This window comes from Epinephelus fuscoguttatus, linkage group LG10 (assembly GCF_011397635.1).
Source record: "Epinephelus fuscoguttatus linkage group LG10, E.fuscoguttatus.final_Chr_v1".
Lineage (NCBI taxonomy): Eukaryota > Metazoa > Chordata > Actinopteri > Perciformes > Serranidae > Epinephelus > Epinephelus fuscoguttatus.
In genome coordinates this window covers 34422585-34436055 of record NC_064761.1, presented here as the reverse complement: position 1 = coordinate 34436055, position 13471 = coordinate 34422585, and the positions used below count along the sequence as shown (strand labels likewise).

Sequence of the window (13471 nt, the reverse complement as noted above, 5' to 3'; positions counted from 1 at the left end):
ACTATTTACTGAGTTCATGGTTGCCATGAGTCCTAATTTAGACTCAGACACAGAATCTGTCTTTTTTTTAACCTGTTAACAACTATGACTATATTTAATTATATTTAGTATGTTAAGAAAAGGCCCTACAGAATGTTTTCTGTTAAAGGTGAAAACAAAATTTGCTGTGGAAACTGTCAAGACATGTGGCTACACATGACAAAATCAAAATTTTTGATTTCACATATTTACCATGCCTTAATTGGTAGACAAAGCTGACTTGATGAAAAAAAAACACTAAAATAAGTTTGACATTCATTTAACATGCTAAATATCAGATTTAGCCAGGATCAAAGCAAATGTTGTTGAAAATGTAGTTGTTCTGAATCCATTGGTACCAAGCATTTGATATAACTAATGTAGATTTTGAGATACAGACATTTCTGTATCATACTGTATTTAGTCACTAGTCACTCATTTTAGCCCACAGGAATACAATATAATATGTCTATAAGCTCTGCACAGTGTTAAAAAACTTGCACTGTAGCCTCATTCTTTGACCAATTTGAAAAATTTCAATGGACTTGTACTCAGTTTAGTTAGTACTTTATGTGCTGTAAAGGAAATTATAAAATTCCATTGTGGACATTAATGGTTTAAAGAAAGCAAATGCAAATTAACTAACTTTCCTAAAATAATAATAATCTTTGTTTTTTTCCCTCAGATGACATGTACTACATCACTAGTAAAGTTTTGAGAAGAAACAAGTTAACAATTTGCTATGATAGTTGTTTCTTAAAGTAGTTTATTCTTGGGTCCCCAGGGACCCCAGTCGTAGTCCATGTATATAAAATATGTCGGTAGGATGAGGGTTAAACGGTATACATGCACTGAATAAATGGATTATTGGGCAAAAATCAAAGAGTGTCTGATTTTTCATAATCTGATAATGCCTGTTATCTGATAAAACATACTGCATTATGCTGTTTACGACTTGAGTATTCAGTTAACTCCAGAAATCAGATAATGATCAGTTTATTAGTGTGCATGTAAATGGGCTCACTGTGATCACTGTCAGAATATAGAGCTATTTAACACTTTCATTAACAAATACATAACAGAGTATCTTTAACTACAACTGTAAGGTGACTACACTAATAGAAACAAACAATGGTATACTGGATGAAAAACTTACCTTTAAATGTGTTAATAAATCTTCCTTCTAGGAAGGGTTTGTCTTCTCCACGAATAATGTGCTCTACAGCATCCTTATCAGGAGTCTTTCTCCTCCTCCTCTCAGTCATCTTTGCTGTAATAATGCCCAGACATTACAAGCTTTAATAAATGTCATGTCACATGGCTGTCCTTTAAACACTGAAACTGTTAAGTTAAGCTATATTTCATACCAAATCACATCAGATATTCTGTGTCAATATTCAACAGGGTGCAAGGGATCACAAAACTCAGTTTGGATCATATCAAGGTTTACTGTGTATTTATTTTTACACATAATCTTACATAACTCCACTTTCATCTGCCTTAAATGCAAAATATCTCCACCCAGACATGGCGAGTGGTGCTGCCGTTGTTGACAAGACAAAGCTCCCATTTTGAAGTATTAAGCGGTATTAAACTGTTATAATAAAGCGTTTACCTGGCTGGCGAGTCGGTGGCGCTGACGTCGTTAGGCATTTAACTATTATCAATTAGCCGATAGCCACATTTGTAGTCCGTTACGTTTATATATCTATCTGTTACGTTATCGATGAGCTAACGGCTAGTAGCTAACGCTAATAATAAAGCGTTCTTTTGAAGTATTAAATGATATTAACCCTATGGGCCCTATAGGTGTTTTGGGGGTATGTTTACTGCCTTTACTTTTAAGCTCATATCACAGTCATTATAAAGGCTACATACAAATGCTATATCTTGTTTTTGGGCTAACCAGATTTGCCATCATTTCATGTCCTTCAATGTGCCTGTATTTTATATTAATTTTTATATCAATGAAAAAAACAAATCTGTGTTACTAAATTCTTACATTTTTACATGTATCTCACCATAGCAAGTTGGAAGTTGACATATTCTACCATATATGAAGAAGGGAGACTCTCTGGAATCTGGCAATATAAGAACCATGATGGTGGGACATTCTGTCACTTCACAGCTGTCCAAAACATGTGGTTTGTGCCAGGTGGACATGATTGCCAGTATTTTTTCATTATTGCAAGAAATTCCATTGACTCATTCACAAGTCAAAAATGTGTTTTATCTGAAAGAAACATGCAATATTTACATCTAAGATCATAGAAAAATAGTCAGCCAAGTGCAATGATGTCCTCCAAGATAATATTTGCCACTTTGTTTCCAGTAAACGAAGTTTGCCATTGTTTCTCAGTTTCAGTTATATATTGGGGGGGCATTTTGGGCATTGGGGGACACACATGTCCCCCTCAATGTATATGGTGACTACGGCCCTGTCAGCATGCATAATTAGGCTACAGTTGTCTGGCTGCGCAAAGGTGAAGTGGCTGGTCTTGCCATACAAAGTTTGATGGAGTGTCAACTGGACAATATGGAGATATTTGCATCTTGAAAGCCGGACTACAAATGTGGATAGACAGGGAGAAACACACTCAAGCCTAAGACGTGGTAAGATACGATATTCCTCACTATATGAAGTGACTGATAACAAGATCTGTATAATGGATTGTAAAAAAATTCGTCAGGTTTTATTTTGTAGACACTTGATCTGGATTTATAGCGTGATGGGATGACAGCACAATGATGTGTGTGGTGTCCCTGGAAAGCTCTGCTCCTGCGCTTTCATGTGATATGCGTGGCATTTCTGTGCGACCCTGCGTTCATGAGTAATCCATCCAAGAGTAATGTGTGCAGAGCTGTGAAAGCTCTGTTATACATAATTTTAGTGTAACTTTATCAATTTATTTCGCTGTGAAAACATTGGTCTACCGACAAGTACTTGGTCTTGTCGGAAAGCTACAGTTCTGCTGTTTCACGTGATATGCGTGGCTTCTCACTATAATGAAGGGTCACGGAGAAAATCAATAGAGAAGAACAGGTGTGAATTCGGACGCACTATGCTCGTTGGGGCCCACTATTATAATAAACGTGTACCTGGCCGGCGAGTCGGTGACGCACGCGTCTACGTTAGCCGTTTAACTGTTATCAATTAGCCGATAGCCACATTAGTAGTCCGTTACGTTTATATATCTATGTGTTACGTTATCTATGAGCTAACGGCTGGCAGCTAACGCTAATAATAAAGCGTTCTTCTTGGCTCTTTGCAGCTCATTTTGCTTTGCCGTTCGCGTGCGTGATACATTGCACCACTATTTTTAAAGTAAAATATCAAACAGTGTTAGTCTTACCTGCTTCATTTGTTGGTTTCGGTCCAAAATGCCTGTTTATGAAGCCTGTTTCACCGTCAGCCATAGATTTCCGGTACTGAGCGGACATCTGCTGATTGACATCGGCTGCAGCCAATCACAGATCAGATCTGCCTGATTGACATCGGCTGCAGCCAATCACTGACCAGGGGTGTTCAGCCAATGAACTGCGCTCATTTTGTGTGTGAGTGGCGGGATTTTGTGTAAAGCTGGCATTGATTTGGCGCGTAATTGGCGAGACACACACACACAAAAAATGTCAGATTTATGGACTTATGGGGACACTTCAAGAAAAAGCGGGAGCAGCTAAATGGCAGCCTCCTGAGTGCTGCTACAGTGTTTGAATTATGGGGACACTGGAACTGTCCTCATAATACTGTGGTGTCCTGATAATGCTGGTATGTAAACCGATAAAAAGTCCTCACAATCCGGAGAAACCAACACAGCATAATGAAGTCAGTACATTGCCCATACAGTCAGTAACTTGTTATTGACAGGATACTGATTACATACTGGGTGGGTATTTTCCTGACACTATAACAGACTAAACAATTAATCAGAATAAAAATCAGCAGATGAATCAATAATGAGAGTAATCATTATTTGCAGGTCTAGTATTCTAGTATTAACACTCACCCTGATTCAGATGACCTGTATTCCTCTGACTGCTCCGTCGAGTTTAAAATGGAGTCTGGGACAATATGACTTCATAGTTTGACCGTCAGTCTTTGCTGTGTGTGTGTGTGTGTGTGTGTGTGTGTGTGTGTGTGTGCAATCTGTAATAAAGATAGGATGTTAAGATTACCACATGCAATTATTTTAGCTACCTAATAACTCACTGACACTCTATATTAAGGAGCTCAAGGTACGTTAAGCCTTTAGACACAATCTCTCTGTAAATCTAGAGGAGAAGCTGTGGAAGAAACGGTCAGCTTCAGAAACAGAAATAGCTTATTGCCAAATTCTTTTGCACAGACAATAAATTTGACTCCCTGATTTGGTGAAAAACAATGAACACAGTGTAAAAGTGTAAAGGCGAAATAAAAAAAAACAGGCTCAACCGATTAGACTTTTGTGGTCAAAGGTCAGAGTGACCTCACAAAACATGTTTTTGGCCGTAACTCAAGAATTCATACACTGTTTATGACAAAACTTAATACAAATGTCAAACAGGATAAAATAATGACATTTCATATCCAAAAAGTCAAAGGTCAACTTCACTGTGACATCATAATGTTCTGCATTAAACACTTTTCTGTCCATTATGAAAGGTCATACCTCAGGAGCAGAAGACGAGACATTTGGTCAGATACTAAAATGTGACATTAATCTTGAAACTGTGCTGTTTGTATAGTTCCTCTGTGCTGTCGAGGGGACAACGGAGGCATACAACCACGAGACACTAATTCCAGTTTCAGAAATTGTGCTGTATGTTCCTATTACTGGGAAATGAAAGTAAAGGGGCATTACAGACACTGCAGTCAGGCCACCCAAGTACGCAAAGTAAGTATGCAAACGCCCTGCCTCATTTAAAGCAGCACATCATTGACAACAAAGCAGAGGTTGGACATCACTGACTTCAGACCAGAGAACCCAAAGTACCATTGAGAGTAACTGCTGAAATACGGAGTTGAGAAAAACAGCTGAATGATGAGGTGAGGAGCTGCTTCTGTGTTTTATATAACTGTATGAGTAAATGGGTATCATTATGATATATTCAATATCTTATTAGTGTCCCAGAGCCCAATATATGTATATATATATATATATTTAAATTATTTTTCTCTCTCTTGGTTCCTTTCAGTCAGAAACACAGGGAGATATTTTTTTCAATCTTTTATTTATTTCATTTTATTAAATATTTATTACTGATCAGCTGTTTTCTTAAAGTTTGATCCTACAGTGCCAGGAATAAAATTATGATGGAGAAACTGGAGAATTTCTAAATATGTGTATTTCATTTGAATTGAATTAATTAATTATTTTATTGTTATTATTATTATTTTTGCTGTAATGTGCTTCCTCAGACACTCTGCTCTCAGTCATCTTTCTTCACTTCCTCATTTCTTAGTTCCTGTCTGTCTTCTTAACCTCATGGGCAGATGATGGCCTCTTCGTTTGCGAGGGCAAGGGGGGCGTGCAATTCCTTGTCTCCCCAGTTGCTCATCTTTACAGCTAGAGGAGTACTAAACGATTCGGTGAACGAATCTTTTGAACAAATCTTTTTGATGAACTGATTCTAGTGATTCAGTAACATCTAAAGATATGCTTTGCCCATCACTAAGACATGGATGGAAACTGTCAGAGAAACTTGACTGGTGCGCTGTGGGGCCGTAATTCTAGTTTGTTGGGGGGGTTTTTTTGCTTCTCTGCTCTTTGGTTTGGTTGGCTTCATCGGACCATGACCATGCATTGGTTGGTTTGCAGTTGAGTATGGAGCAGTCTGGATGAGAGTCAGTATCTCCAAGTCTGAGGCCACGATTCTCTGCCAGAGAGCGTTGGATTGCTCCCACTGGGTTGGGAAAGAGTTGCTCCCTCAAGCAAAGGAGTTCAAGTATCTAAAGGGTAAAATGGAGTATAGGATCAAGAGGCGGATTGGCGCGGTATCTGCAGCGAGCATATATTGTTCTGGATCATTGTGGTAAAGAGGGAGCTGAGCCAAAAGGCCAAACCCTTGATTTAGCGGTCCATCTATGATCTGACTTTCACCAATGGTCATGAGCTTTAGGTAGCGACCGAAAGAATGAGATCACGGATACAAGCTTCTGATATGAGTTTTCTGTGTAGGGTGGCTGGGTTCAGCCTTAGAGATATGGTGAGGACTTCAGACATCTGGAGGGAGCTCGGAGTAGAGCTGCTCCTCCGTCGCTTCGAAAGGAGGCAGTTGAGGTGGTTCGGGCTCCTGATTAGGATCCTCCTGGATGCCTTCATTTGGAAGTTTTCCTTTAAACAGGTAGGGGGCCCCAGGGTAGACTCGGATTATGCTGGATTGTGCAGTCCTGTATTGTATAATGGCAGTAAAGCCGAACTTTGTACCTTGAACCAGTGTTTGGATCTAGAAGCACTAAGGTGTGTCAGATTAGTTAGTAAATTAGTTACCTAATAACTCACTGACACTCTTAAGGAGCTCAAGGTACGTTAAGCCTTGAGACACAATCTCTCTGTAAATCTAGAGGAAAAGCTGTGGAAGAAATGGTCAACTTCAGAAACAGAAATAGCTTATTGCCAAATTCTTTTGCACAGACAACTAATTCCAGTTTCAGAAATTGTGCTTTAAGTTCCCATTACTGGGAAATGAAAGTAAAGGGGCATTACAGACACTGCGGTCGCACCACCCAAGTATAGAACTGGCATAACTGCAATGTCATATGCAGTATGCAAGGGCTCCTGATTAGGATCCTCCTGGATGCCTTCATTTGGAAGTTTTCCTTTCAACAGGTAGAGGGCCCTGGGGTAGACTCAGATTATGCTGGATTTTATATCTCATCTGGCCTGGCAGCTCCTCAGGATCCCCCAGGAGGAGCTGGAAAACGTTGCTAGGAGAGAAATTGGAAAATGGATAGATGGCTGTTTTATGTCCTTTTTCACTGCCCCATTCCTTTTCCCCCGACTTGTTTACTTGTTGCCAATTTGATGGCTCTTACTCCACTCCACTCCATTCCTTTCTTCCTTCCTTTTTTTCTGACTGTCCATCCAATGCTCCTTACTCCATTTCTATCTTCCTTTTCCCCCCTCCTTCCTTCCTTTCTCCAGATGAGTTGAACAGTAGTTGTCTAAACATAGCACACTTCAGAGCACATATTGTGAACCTGCTGATGATGTGTTTACTATTTTTTGTTTGTATTCTCCATCAGTGCTGCTCAGAGTCAAACAACATTGGAGTCCAAACTCGAGGCCCTGCAGTGCCACTTCACCTGGGATCTGGACCCCAGCAGATCTGAGCTTTTACGCCGCAGTGAAAGCCTGGAGGACATCGGCACAGAGGAGGGAAACAGCTGGCTAGGTCACATTTACAACCTGCGGGGGTTCATTCAGTACAAGCTGGGGTTCACCGAAGACGCCCAGAGTTTCTTCAGCAGGGCTGCAGAGGCTTTCCACCAGATAAGACACAGAAACAAAGGTCCTTGGTTAATTGTGAACTACGGTAACCTGGCTTGGCTGCACCACCACCTGGGAAACCAAGCAGAGAGTCAGTCTTACCTGTCAAAGGTCGACGCCCTGATTAATCAGTACCCATCTCCATCCCCGGATGAACTTCATCCAGAGATCTATGCTGAAAAAGCCTGGACCCTGATGAAGTTCAGCGGAGAGAAAAAGCTGATCGTAGATTATTTCCAGAGAGCCATCCAGATGCAGCCGGACATGGTGGAGTGGAACACCAGCCACACCTTAGAGTTAGTGCATGCTTTTAAGCACATCGATGAAAAGGTGGAGGCTGAAATCTTTGAAAAATTAAGAATCGCCAGGGAACAAGATCCAGAGAACTTGTACCTCGCTGCTTACTACCTTGAGCAATGTGCTAAATTAGGAGAAAGAATTGAAGATGAAGCACGTGAGTTAGCCAGAAAGGTTTTGAGAAATCCTGTCGGCAGCTACGGTGGTATTAAACCGTTATTATGGATTTACAGAAACTACATTTCTGTAGATGAGGCCGTTGCATTGGCAGAGGAGGCTCTGAAAAAGCACCCAGATGAGCGTTACCTGAAGAGATGTGCTTCACTCTGCTACAAATGGATCATTTACTTTAGTGACAGACTCCCAGAGCGAAGCAAGATAGACAGGGCAATCCGCCTCCACGAGGAGGTGATTTCTCTTTACCCTCATTCTTCACTTATGAAGAAAGTGGACCTTGCTAATATATACGCAAAGTCAAATTACAGCCAGGCAAAAGCTGAGCAGATATTTCAGGAACTGCTAGAAAGGGATCGGATAGAAAATGATCTGGAACCTACAGACAAACAGATGCTTTACAACAACTACGCAAAACGTTTGTTTTTCGATCTTCAGGAGGACCAAAAGGCAGTACAGTATCACATGAAGGCGGCAGCCATACAGAATCAGTCCTCCTTTCGTGCGAACAGCATCAGATTTCTGGAGAGGATTAAAGACAAAGACAGGAGCCCAATGTGTAGAAAAATAGCGGAGTTTCTGGAAAACTTAAAAGAGCTGTAGTTATTTTAAAGGTTTGAGTGTGTAAGATTTAGGGGGATATATTGGCAGAAATTGTGTATAATATAGTAAGTATGTTTTCTTTAGTGTATGATCACCTGAAAATAAGAATCATTTCGTTTTTGTTGCCTCAAAATTAGCCTTAGAAAATGTTTTCACCGGTTAAAATCAGCAATCCTTATGTTTTTGAGAGGAAGAGCCCTGGGTAAAAAACACCTGAACATATGGATCAGAAATAAATTGAGCACAAATGAAGGTATCAGAGAAAAAAGGTAAGCACAGATAAGCAGTTACTGGGCAAGCAGGCCATCAGCAACGTACAGAACAGGATAGGAGAAACAATGATTTGTGATGTGAAACTGCTGTGTTCAGTGTTTTTACTGGTTTAAATCAGCTGGTGTGTTTGTTTTGGAGAGGAAGAGACCTCTGTGGTAAAAACCTCCTGAACAATGAACACTGAAGGAATTCTGACCAGGAGAAGATTCAGCTGGTCGCAATCTGCGATCGTCACCGCTAGATGCCACTAAATCCTCCTAAATCTTACACACTGGACCTTTAACAGCACTGGTTCTAAACCCAGAAAAAATATAGATATTCAGCTGGGAGAAAAATACTGCACACACTCATTAATTTCATAACAAGCACATTTGGTAAACCTTTTTTTCCTTTGGCCAGGTGGTGCAGAAGGAAGCAACAAGCAGGGGTGTCAAATATACGGCACACAGGCCAGAGCCGGCCCACCAAAGGGTCCAGTTCAGCTCACTGACACAGCTCATATCGCTTTTCATCCTGACCACAATACAGTTCTCTGAACGATTACTGTTTGAAGTATTACTTATATTTTTCTCTCTCAGAGGATTTGAACCAGAGAATGAGGCTGAACAGCTGCAGATGAAGTGAGTGATTAGATACTGCACATACAAACTGCTGAAACCTGAGCGCTTTACATTGTAATATCTTACAGATAACTCAGAGGTCCAAAATCTAAAATTAAAATTACCTGCAAAAAAATAATGAAATAAAAATAAAATAAAATAAAATAAAATAAAATAAAATAAAATAAAATAAAATAAAACTAATATGGGTTTATAGGCAGGATCTCTGACAGGACAGGTAAGGTACAGTTTTGTGCTTCTAGGACATTAAAGACAACTTAATCTAAAGAATCACGATCACTTCAGGTATCTAAAGAAATTTTGGAAAGACGACACATTAGGAGAAGAAATCCTTAACTTCTTTCCAAATGCCTAAAAACTTGCTACTTACCAAAAAATAATATCTAAAATACACTTTGCTCTCCAAAGTTTTAAAAATTATGATACTCTGAATATTAATGAAAGATGGGAAGCACAGAGCCTATTCTATAACATCAGTAGAAGAATGGGACAGCATCTGCACAATGGTTGATAACAAGCTCCCCCACTTGGAGAGAATTCAGCTTGGAAAATGTGACTGGTTTCTTCTGTAGTCCAGCACAAAAGACTAACTCTCTAACCAGACTGCCTGCTGGAGGTCCTGTGGAAGCGCTGCGGAAAACCATCTCCACATTTTCTGGAACTGTCCCTATGTGGCTCCACTTTGGAGAGGTGTGATTAAGTTTTTGGAGTTGAAAATCTGTTTTAATTTTGGCTATCTAGAAGAGCTTCACTGTGCAAAGTGAGATACATATTTGTTGAGGGTGTTGTTCGGGGCTTGTAAAAACGCTTTGACAAGAAAATGGGTTAAGATGTACCAAACAGAAATGAGTGAGAGAATTACATTTAAACTAAAAACCCAAATACTTACTAGAATGTGTGCATATATAGCCTAAACGAGCATGTGTATATGTATGTTTATATATGTACGTGTGTATGTGTACACACGTGCGTGCATTTGTGTGTGCAAATGTATATATGCAGATTTTGTTTTTTACTCATGAATGATTCTCCCCTAATTTTGGTTTCGTTTTTAGTTCACTTCATTTGTGTTTTTGTGTCCTGTCGACGCGTATGTCTGTTCTTTAAAGGAAAACCAAATTAAAAAATTAAATAAACGAAAGATCTAAAAGGTGAGGGGGGATCAGCTGTTTCTCTTTTTGTGATGTAAGAGAAACAGACTGTTGTATGAAATGATGTTGAATGGAAGTAAATGATGGAGCTACAGAGAACTACTGTACCGACTTTGTGCTGACATCATTTTAATACAGACTAAAATTTGTGAATCCAGCTTTAACTTTAAATTTTGCTCGCAAGCATGTTCACAAAGAGGATGAACACCTCGGCCAGGACGCCTGCCATCCACAAGGAACTGAAACTTAGCACATCAGTACATTACTTACCTTCAGTGGCGCTACTCCTGCCTGCTTCTCCAAACTGATCACATGTCAACTGACAGCTCCTGTAGGTAATACACAAGCCCACTTCACAAAATCCAAACTGCCCCTTTGAATGTGTCCAAGACTGTATTTTTCTCAATCAGAGAAGTCAACACTACTAATCCTGACATCCTCATGAGAGTAAAAATAGTGTTGAAAAGAAAGTGTTGACCATTCTTTAGACAGATTATGGAATCTATCTTTAAAACAAACATCAAGCATATCTCAGGAAGAATAAAACATGGTTAAATACATTTTAAATTTGTTCATAATGACTTAGATACAGGTGCAGCCATGATCTACTATGGTATCATCACATGTCTTATTGTGCCCCCTCCTGGTCACAGGCCTGCACAACAACAATATAAACTGTTTAAATGAGCTGTTAAAGCAGTGGACAGCAAACAAACTCATCCCACTGTTACAGTATTGTCAAAAATACAAATTATTGAGCTCTGGAGTTTTTCTGTTTGTGGCACCTGAAAGAAATATTTGTTCTAAAAGTTCAAGGCTGAAATAAGAAGCAAGATCAACAACAAGGGGAGACTGTTCGGTGAGAACAGTGCATGACAGAATTTGCTCAAACTGCTTTTTACAGCAGCTATTGGAGTGGACATGCAGGATGTGTTTCTCCTAGATGCAAAATATAAGTAAAACTGTACCCAAAATAAAGGCTTTGTGATTGCACTGGTTATTTGAGTCTGTCTGGGTGGATACAGTCACATGCTGTGCAGCCTTGCTGTTATGGATGTCTGATTGACACTGGATAAGATCCCTCAGAGTGTTGGCTGGCTGTTTGTTCAGGAAGCTTGATTTGATAAGCAGCAGAGTTTTTTTGTATGTGAAGCACACTTTTTAAGCATCAGTATCGCAGTCGATTCACTTAGTGGTGGGAAGCCAAAATTGTGAATGAGAATAAAATATCTAGGGGAGAGTGGGGCACAACCTAACGTGGGGTAAAATGTGACAGAGACTTTTTAAGTGGTTACACAGGGTTTAGTTTTTGGTGCTTGCAGCCAGTTGACCACAACACCGCCAAACAGTGACCCGTGAAATTCCACAGAGATTAATTTGTCAGGTATCTTACTGACACACAATTTCAGTCTTTTCAATATTCATACATTCAATACTTATATTCTGACATGTGGATCTAGGTTAGCCAATTTGTACACATCTATCTGTCCAACCACTGAATACGGATGATAGACTAACAGATGGATGGACACCTGTATAGATACTTGTCCTTCCCCTGATGTAGATGGAGAGATAGGTGTCTTCATCTATCCATCAATCTATCACAGATGAAAAGAGAAAAATATCTAATATCCACACTGTGCATCCATCTATGTGTTCATGAAGCCTTCCTGGTAAGATGAGGACAACACATTTTGGGCTTACTTGACCTTATACTTCATTCTACTTAACTTAGACGCATTGTCGTCCTACATGGATACTTTTTGTGCCATCTAGTGGTTGTAAGAGCACAACACACTACTCCATGTAAAAACAAGATGGCAGCCATCTCTGCCAAGTCAGTCTGCAGCCAATACAGTGCAACACCGGCACAAAAGTAGACAAGGTCCAAAACCTGATCACATTCTATGGTTTAAACTTGTTTATTTCCGATGAACAATGTTTGTAGTTTGATACAGAACACAAATTTGACCAATTTTAGCAATTCAGTTCTTTGTACAGGTGAGGTGTTTCCTGCTTTGGCATTTGCCCTGTCACTCCTCCACCGGTGCCATAAGGTCAGCTGCAGGGTCGTCAGCTGGAGGCCGTCGTTCACTGATGTTTCGCCCCCTATTCCAGTACATCTCCCGTAGTGATGTGATGTTCGCGAACGAGCCAAGTCTTTGAACCGGCTCTTTGAAGTGAACGAGTGAACCGGCTCTTTAGAGTGAACGAGCCAGTTCCTAATTTCTTTGTTGTTTGCTTTAATTTACTTTGTATCCATTAATTTCAGATTATTTGATCTGGTGGCAGATAGTGGATGTCTCCCCGCCACCCCCTGCAGCTGCCTCTATTGCAGTGTTGCCAAGTCCGCTTATTATAAGCGACTTTGGGCTTGTTTTTCTGTAAAGTCGCTTACAAATATTGGTAGTCGCGGGTCCTGTTTTTTTTGGGCTTGTCTCTAAAGTGTAGTTGCTTATCTGGGCTTGTTCCCAGCTCCATAATAAGTTGTCAAGCAGATATTTTCGATATGTTATTTAAACCTAGGATAGTTTGTCTTGCCTGTTCCCTATGTCCCTCCCCTTTCCCCATACACACAGGAGACAGCAGAGTTTTTTCCCACCCGCATCCTGCTTCTAATTGGCTCTGACCCTGATGGCAACGAGTACTAGCCAATCAGAGGCAGAGCAGGGTAATGTGGGGTTTTTTTCTGGTCAGGAAAATGTCAGTCCTGTAACTAAAAGAAAAAAGTTAGATGAGTGCATAAAAAGCAATAATAAATAAAGAATTTGTGAATTCAGGATGATATTTATTTGTGTGTGCAAATTTTAATTATCAGAGGTTTACTGTGTACATAATGTACTTGGTACATCAGTATATATTTGAT

General features: G+C 39.9%; 2 protein-coding genes across 2 annotated transcripts in view; one reads left to right on the top strand and one right to left on the bottom strand.

Annotated features, from left to right (window-relative positions):
• Window positions 1-4154, bottom strand: part of LOC125896420 (NACHT, LRR and PYD domains-containing protein 12-like) — a 45550-nt gene extending 41396 nt beyond the window's left edge. The window contains exon 1 of the mRNA XM_049588978.1: window positions 4026-4154. The gene's annotated coding sequence lies outside the window, so the exon portion shown is untranslated. The remainder of the gene's footprint in view (window positions 1-4025) is intronic.
• A 187-nt stretch (window positions 4155-4341) lies between these two features.
• LOC125896424 (interferon-induced protein with tetratricopeptide repeats 1B-like) lies at window positions 4342-11568 on the top strand. The gene is made up of 2 exons (XM_049588982.1): window positions 4342-5044; window positions 7244-11568. The coding sequence occupies exons 1-2, from the start codon at window positions 5037-5039 to the stop codon at window positions 8559-8561; spliced, it is 1326 nt and encodes a 441-aa protein (XP_049444939.1). The 5' UTR covers window positions 4342-5036; the 3' UTR covers window positions 8562-11568.
• Window positions 11569-13471: the final 1903 nt, after the last annotated feature.